General features: G+C 34.6%; 1 protein-coding gene across 1 annotated transcript; it reads right to left on the bottom strand.

Annotated features, from left to right (window-relative positions):
• Positions 1–489: 489 nt before the first annotated feature.
• Positions 490–2,453, bottom strand: LOC137927393 (piggyBac transposable element-derived protein 4-like). The gene is given in 2 exon segments (XM_068771195.1): positions 490–1,772; positions 1,775–2,453. Coding segments are annotated over 2 exon segments (1,962 nt in total).
• Positions 2,454–8,530: the final 6,077 nt, after the last annotated feature.

Raw genomic sequence — 8,530 nt, 5'->3', positions numbered from 1 at the left:
AGGCGTACTTGCGTAGGTCCGCTTACCAATACCATACCAAATGACAGAACGTCTTCAGGCGTCGCACGTCCTAGGGCGTTCTGGCAGATTTCTTTCTATCATGTAGGTGTTCTGCCCCTTAACGTTTTGAGGCGTTCAATAATAAAACATATATTTTTTGTACTAAAATGTTTAATTAATCTTAAGAATAAGGTATCAATATTTGAAACTATAACTAGGTAAGGCACTTTTACTTATAATAAATCAACTTACAAAACAAAACAATCTTAGGAGGGTGAGATCAATTATATGTTGAACTATAATTAGCGACTAAACATTTACTTATAATAAATCAACTTTCTTATAACAAAACAATCTTAGGAGTGTGAGATCAATAACAATGTTAATTAATAATTAGGTAGGTACGAAACTTTTACTCATAATAAATCAACTTTCATAATAAAAAATTAGTAAACAAAATGACCTTAGAAATTACTGGTAATTATGTTATTATAAATTAATTTCGTTATGCCAGGCCTCGAAGCAAGATGGACAAAGTGGAGGTTTTTGTGGACATCCTTTGCAACGGTAACTAGTTTCTACGCGTTTTCCATCTTTGGAACAAACACGGCATTTTAAAAAAGCATATTTTTTCTTGCTGCCAGGATTAGATTCAATTCGTTCAGGCCAGTGGACATTCATTCTATCTAAAGATCTCTCATTACGCTCAATTGCTGGTATATTATTGTGTAGCCTGTTGTAATGCATACTTTTCTTGTTGACCAAGTCCTTTACATTTATATTAGTATCGAGTTTTATCAAGTCTTTTATCAATTCCTCTCTAAACATAATAAATTCATAACTTTTGTCATTATTTTTTTTGTATTTTTAGTACAAAAAATATGCATTCCACACTGATATGTCTAAAAGATGAAATAATACTTTTTTATACCAACGAATTGTTTTTCTAGGGCTTGAATAATAAGAGACCATTTGGTCTAAGCGATCAATTCCTGACATATGATCATTATAAGTCGCCACCTCAAGAGGCTTCATCTTCTTTCTCCCAAATCTGTTTTTTACTTCAACCATTGTAGGATGAGTGTTTGTAGAAATCATCAGGACAGGGCGACTATCCCTCCATTTAGATACGTAAACATTGTTCTTTCGGACCCAAACGTGTTCACCTTTCTTTAATTTTTTCTTTACAATACTGTCAGGATTACCTTTCCTATTTGACCGCAACGTTCCAACAGTGTGAGTTCTCAAACCGAGTAATTTCTTGCACAAGCTAACAGAGTTATAAAAGTTGTCCATATATAAATGGTGTCCCTTCAAAAGGTAAGGTCGCATTAGCCTCAAAACTAGGTCTTCAGTCTTTGAAATGTTTTCTTCTAGATTTTCTTTACCACAATACATGTAAATATTTAAGACATATCCATCCGACGTTGTGAGCTCATAGAACTTGATACCGTAACGAGCCTTTTTAGATTTAATATATTGACGAAATTGCAATCGCCCTCGGAATAGAAGTAAAGAATTGTCTAAAGAAAGATTTTTACCAGCATTGTAAATCTTTTGAAAATGTGCTGTAGCTGTGTCAATAAACGGAGTTATTTTTCTTGATCCCTTAGCATCAACTTCAGAAGCGTAAAGACAACGCAATAATTGCTCATGTCTTCTAGCAGACATAACATATGTAAAAATTGGGTGATAATACAAATGATTTGTGTAGGTAAACAGGTTACGTTGTTTAGGGCATTTAACATGTCCTTTCAGCAAACATAGACCATTTCTTCATTATTGGTCTCTCGAAATACAGCCCTTCGACTATGTCTGGTGTGGGGTCTGTTAGTAGAACACAACTTATTACCATAGGCATTTGTACACTGCACAATATAATCGACGAAATGTTTAGGAAAAACAATATCAAACATATCCCGAGGATTGTTTACATTCTCTTTGTTTACTGATATGCCTTCTATTGATGAATCAAAATTAAATTCTGGAATGTCAACTAGTGTAGAGGACCAATCCTGACTATCGAAGTCGTCGTTGTTTGGCTCGTTGTTACTATTAGACTGGGAATTATGAGTAAGTACGAGTAGATCTCTTTCTATCTCAGTTCTACTAGTAGAAGGCTGAACATTTTCGTTTTGCTGAGATTCTTGCTCAGTTTGATGCTCCGATTGTGATAAATTTTGGTCAGGAACATCTGATAAATCGGTAGAAGACTTACTTGAATCAGACGATCCACCGACACGTCGTCGTGACTTGTTCGGTTGATGTACTCTTACCACGGTTTCTGAATCGGAACTACTGCAATTATCTTCATCAGAAGGTACGTAGCATTGGTCGGAACCATATTCTCCATCATCTGCATAAGAATCTTGGCTAGATTCTGACGATGAAGCTTCGTCAAACAATTTTTGTATACGATTTTGTTGTCTTTGGTATGGGTCATTGGATTCCATCTAAAGGGTAAAAACACAAACATATAACTTCGATTGGTAAATAAAATAGTGTAATAAATCACACTAAACACATATAATATACAATTGTCAATGTAGTGGAGATATGGCTGTCCCTTTCTAGTAAGTTTTTACCATTCAATGTGACACTAGCAAATTTCTGAGGGTTCGTACAGGGACAAAAAAAATTTCCCGCTAATATTTAATAGGAAACAATACCGCCCGTCGACGTACGGTGGATTACTAGATTTCAAACTTGAACGACTGTCGACGTAGTGTCGCGTTAGTTTTTTTATCTTCTATCGCCCACCGACGTACCGCGCGCGAACGTGTTAAGCAACGATTTTGGTCTCCATTTTATTGTAACTATTTATCAGAATTACAGCCTCGAAGCAAGTGGTTGCTAGCTAGAGATAATTTAAATATTGGAGAAATTGTGATTTTGAAGGAAGAATGCACACCACCTGCTTGTTGGCCATTAGGTAAAGTAATTAGTGTAAATAAAAATTCCAAAGATGGTTTAGTTAGATCTGTAGTAGTAAAAACATGTAAGGGTCAATACACAAGGCCAATTAATAATTTAATTTTTTTACCTAGCAATAGTTAAATTAACCAAGACACTGGGTCTATTGACTTCAGTTTAAGCTCATTTAGTATATCAGCATCGTTATTTAAACATTAGCTCAACTCAGTTTTAACTGTCATTTGGAATATTTATATTTTATTCTTGTATTCATTCATATTATTAGCAATAAGTTCACAGTCGTTAACATGCCATCTAGAGGCCCAGAATGTTCGATATTGTATCCGAACTCCACTTTATAATTGTACTTGAGTGCGTGTATCGAAACGGTCGGCTTCTTTCACCGGCCTCTTTCACCGGCTTCTTTCTCCGGCTTCAATCGTCGGACAATAAAAAATGAACTAAAATGTACTTGTTTTACATCGATACCCAACACCAAAGAAATAAGGTATTTTTCAGTAGAAACAGAATGTTAATAAAACGCGTCAATAGGGCGCTCGCGTTTTAAAACTGCCGCCCATGCACAGGCTGGCCGCATCTAAACGTTTAACTCGTGAAATGACGTTTATTTCGAGTTGAAACCAAATGTCAAAAAAACGCGTCAATAGGGCGCTCTCGTTTTATAACTGCCGCCCCTGCACTGGCTGGCCGCTTCTAGACATTAAATGTGTGAATTAGGTTTATTCGAGATTAAACAAAACGTTCCTGAAAAAAGTTGTCCATAGGACAATTTGCTTAATAAGCGTGTTATTGTTTTGTAAAACGTTGTTATTATCACATTGATTAAAACAAAATGTAGTAATTGATAGCGTTTTCGTTTTACTAAATAATTATTTATTTATTTTATTTCAGGAACAAGCAGTCGGTCAACTATAGTTTTTCTATGAGAAGCTTCATTATAGACTTATAGTTCCCTTAAATATAATTGTAAATCTTAACAATATAACAAAATAACTGTTACACGTTGTAATACGCTCGCATCATCATAAGCAGTTTAATTATAAGTGCAGTTCAAATTCGTAAAACATGATTAATAAAAATAATTACGATCAAATCTTTTCATTTTGACTTTTTATTTACTTTACATTTTCCTAGATATTCCTAGATTTTCATTATACGATGGTAATTTGCTGTAAATTTAAAGGCAGTTGTATAACTATTTATCAATTTTATGAATGTCATATTGGACAATAGATTAGATGATTTGAATTTACTGTTTTATTGTTCGTATAAATTTACACAGACGATAGTTACAGAACTTGAGTCTTATTTTTGGATGATAATCTACTTTGGTTCTCAAGTATGCCCACCGAGTTTTAGGTGATGGATTTTACAAATTGTGAACTAAGAAGATTTGTTTCGTTGAGTTTCACCAGTAAGCGGGGTCGGTTCGCAGGGGTTCATAATGGTTTTTATAATATTTTTTCATCAGCTCGGATGTACACAAATCGTAGTTTATAAGAGAAATAATATGTAAGAAAAAGGAGATTTTTCACACTATTTTGAATGTGACTTTATTATTTTCTTTTGTCTCAATCGACTCTGGTAGATGTATAGGTTTTTGGGAGATGAGCAGGTGCACGCGTGCTGCTGAGCATCCCGCACACAGAGCAACCTAGTTAATAATAATAAGGAATAATAAATAAAAACAAAAAGAAAAAACATGGAAAAACAATTAAAATGTAATAAACATGAAAATGTAAATTTAAGGAAAGTAGTGAAGAATGAGAGAAAATGAAAGAAAGTAATATGCTGAATGAGACCTTTGTCTTTTTCCAACACTTTTCTTAGGATTTGTGAAGTACATCCTAGAGAGAGCGAAAGGTCATGCGAAAAATTAAAGAAAAAATAGTTAGAACAAAGCTGAAAAACTCGGGTCGTACGAGAGGCCACAGAAGGAAGCCAGGAAAAAACTCTAGCTAACGATCGCAAGTCTCACTCCTGCTCGGCAAGGCTGCCGCTGCTTATTTATCTTGTGCGTCGTTTGCTCTGTGTACATAAGAAATATAGTTTCGAATTGGTCTGGAGCTTTTAGGTAACTATCTTGTACATCTGTGTTAAACTGACTGGTCGCTTGCGGGCTAGTAATAGTATAATATAATGTAATATATGTATTTAATATATACGCTATAAGTGGGCTATATTTGCGGGGCGCTTGTGCAAATTACGCGGTATAAAATATTATGTAGCTTCAGTTTGTTACAACAGGAAAGAGAATAGTAAGATAGGAAGACAAGGGCTAAGGAACTCACCATGTTAGCATTAAATCCTTATTCTCTGAGTGCTGAGAGCGGCGCGAAACTCGATTCTCGTTCTAGCATTAATTGTCTGTTTTACAGAAAATAAAACACGCGGCGTGGATGCGGTTAGTATCAAGGTATGCGAAACAATAATGGTGGGCGGAAGAAAGTTTTGTCGCGGTTTTAACCTATGCGTTAATGTTGCCACTTCACAGAACAGCTTGGACCTTCGGCGTATTGATGCGTGAGTGAGAAAAGGATGGGAACATAGAAAATGACACACTGACAGCTACATTGTTATTTAATAAATTTCGAGTCTGAAATATGAATGCGGAAAAGTAAATGTATTGATAATTAGAATAATTGTACATATAATACATATCACGGCGTAAATACCGACTTTGTATATTAGACGCAAGTTTGTTGCCGTCTTGAATGGATGTTCCATTTGCTCTCTGAACGAATTTATGTATTTTCTTTTCTTTTACGTTAATGTTGCCTAGTTACCTTTAAAATAATATTTGCCGGACTCAATTTCGATTTCCGCACTGCATTAATTATATTACAGAAAATTCACTAGTTGGTGCTTACTACGAAATTGGATAAAACTGCATACAGTTGCTAGCGACACAACTAGATGGCGTTATCCTCAACATGCCTTGTGCGGAAAAGACAGCGCTGTACAATATTTATCGCTTTTTCTAATAGATTCAGGAGTTATGTTTCGGAAGTCCATCCTAAGTAAGAAAAGGACTAACATATAGCTACTTCCGCTATGTAGCAGTAGTCGTGCAATAAAGTGTACCGTCCTCTAATAAATGCGCATGCGGCAAACATGCGAATTACACAACTACCACCGATAAATCACTGAACACGTGTTTCACCCCTCCACGGGGTTTCCTCAGGAGTAATGTTACAACGATTAGTGCCTAACATCGAGTAATTTTTTTATATATATTAATGGCACCATTTGTGTTGATATAGTTTCGAATATTTGTAAAGTTTTATTCTAACAAAGAAACCACTACAATCATTTTTTTATTTTCATTACCATTATTATTATCGCCTCGTCATCACCATCACAGTCATAATTGTTGCACACGACATGTCGATTTCTCCTAATGTAAATTTGAACCTTTGGGTCGATGGCGTGTGTAATATGTCACTATACTATCATATGTGTGTGTACGATCGTATATTTAATCTACTATCAAACACGGTGCGGGGAGGCCGGATGGTTTTTTCTCACGTCTCCTTACAATGCCAGACAAGAGTCAAGATCAACAGCGTCTCCTTCCCTTTATATAGTGATATTAAACATAGAAAAGACAGAAAGACTGCTTTACACCTAATTTAATCATACCTTGGATTTATAAATAATTAAATTCAAAAATTCAAGTCATCCCGTAGCTTTATATACTGATATTAAACGTAGAAAAGACAGAAAGATTCACAGTTAAGATTGCACAGCCGAAAGTAAACGTGCTAGGTAAAAATGATGTAAGTGAAAGTTGTGCGCAATTTTATGCGGGTAAAAGTACTCAAAAAAAGTAATGCCATTTTTTCCGGCAAGTTTAATAGATCATCCGGAAACTTTATTTTGATATCAGTTCATTTTAGCTTTTATTTAATTTGACATCTGTATAACGCGTGAGTTGTTTTTAAGGTTCATACGTTTTATGTAGTGCTATAAAAATTTTCTGGGTGGTCGTGTTAAAAGTTAAACTTTGCGTACACGCGTGTCTTCACCTGCCGCAAGTAAACTATACACAAAAAGTTGCACTTAGCTAGAAGTGTTGACAATCTAACAAAGGACAGTACAAAAAGTATTTCAATTTATAAATATTTCTAATTATATTACGGATCCAAAAATCATATTCGTCTTTTTAACAATTGATATTGAAAATCAATAAATGAAAATGAAATATATTAACGATATCGATCAACTATTTTGTTAGATCACGTATTAAACCAGTGATTCCCAAAGTAGTCTATATAGACCCCAAGGGGTCTATGACAACTTGCAAGGGGTCTACGTCAGCAAAAAAAAATTTGGGGGTCTATGAAATGAAAATGGGGGTTCACAAGAGTGATCTCGACACATACACTGATAGTACCTATTTTCTTACATCATACCGAAATAATATCAAAACATTTAAATTATTTATAAAAGTACCTATGAAGTAAAAAAAATATTATATATGTTTATAAAATTGTGTAAGTTGTAGGATGTTGGTATTCGCTTTGTGGTCGCAATAAATTTTGAACTTGTAAAAAAAAACCTGAGAGTCGCAGTCTCAGAGCTTCGCTACCTTGCACTGATTTGTTCAATTCGTCACTCTATAAATACGAATGTGGAACAAATACGTTTATTCGTTTCCTGAATCTTGAAAAGGAAAGTGTTAAGAAAATATTTTAAAAAATAAAAACTGATAGTATATCACACAAATTATAGTGAGTCAGTGTTATTTTGTTTGAGAGTGCTAACACTAAACTTCACTACAGTTAGAAATTTACAGGAAATCAACATCAGGTAAGTAGGGGTCTACCCAACACGGAAAAACATAGCAAGGGGTCTATGACACAAAAAAGTTTGGGGAACTCTGTATTAAACGAACTATTTTATTTATCGTGTTTGACAATATCGATATCAGATCAACAATATCGATATTACGTTAGTTTTGCGCTCAGGCACTTACTTGTAATTATCGAAATATACGCGAGTGTGTAAAAACATTACGGACACTTGTTGCTCGCATTAGTTCCATTTATTGAAAAAATACATATTCAGGCATGTAGATTTTGCGACGGTGCACTTGCAAGAGTTACAACAACTAAGGTTATTTATTATTAATATATCTAACGAATAACGCTCGCCGTGGAAACGCTTCACAGTTCTGAGCAGCGCGGGCTCCGCGTCGCGACGTCGCGCCGCGGGGCCGCGCGGGCGATGTGGAGGTGGGGTGGGGGGGTCGAACACGACACTTCGAACAACATACTTTGAGAATAATATACATACGAATTATTCAATAATGGTCCTTATTACCTTAGTATAATATCGAGTATTGCATATTGAAATTAATGAAACAAGATGTCGTTTTTAATAATTGTGGGTATAATACTAATTTTCAATATAATTTAAAAGTAAAATAAAGTCACACAACTTTCTTTTTAAATAAAAGCAATCGTACTTTGAGCCATATATACCTTAGTACACTTACAAATGGTTTAGAACACTTATTAAGAACTATTAAGAGAAAATTTAAATAATATATATATATTATTATAATATATATATAAATAATATTCAGTGTTTA

Source organism: Battus philenor, unplaced genomic scaffold (genome assembly GCF_028537555.1).
Source record: "Battus philenor isolate CCGP_79_NKW_IND1 unplaced genomic scaffold, ilBatPhil1.0.hap1 SCAF_10, whole genome shotgun sequence".
Lineage (NCBI taxonomy): Eukaryota > Metazoa > Arthropoda > Insecta > Lepidoptera > Papilionidae > Battus > Battus philenor.
Note: the sequence above shows the minus strand (reverse complement) of the source record. Positions and strands in the feature narration are given on the sequence as shown.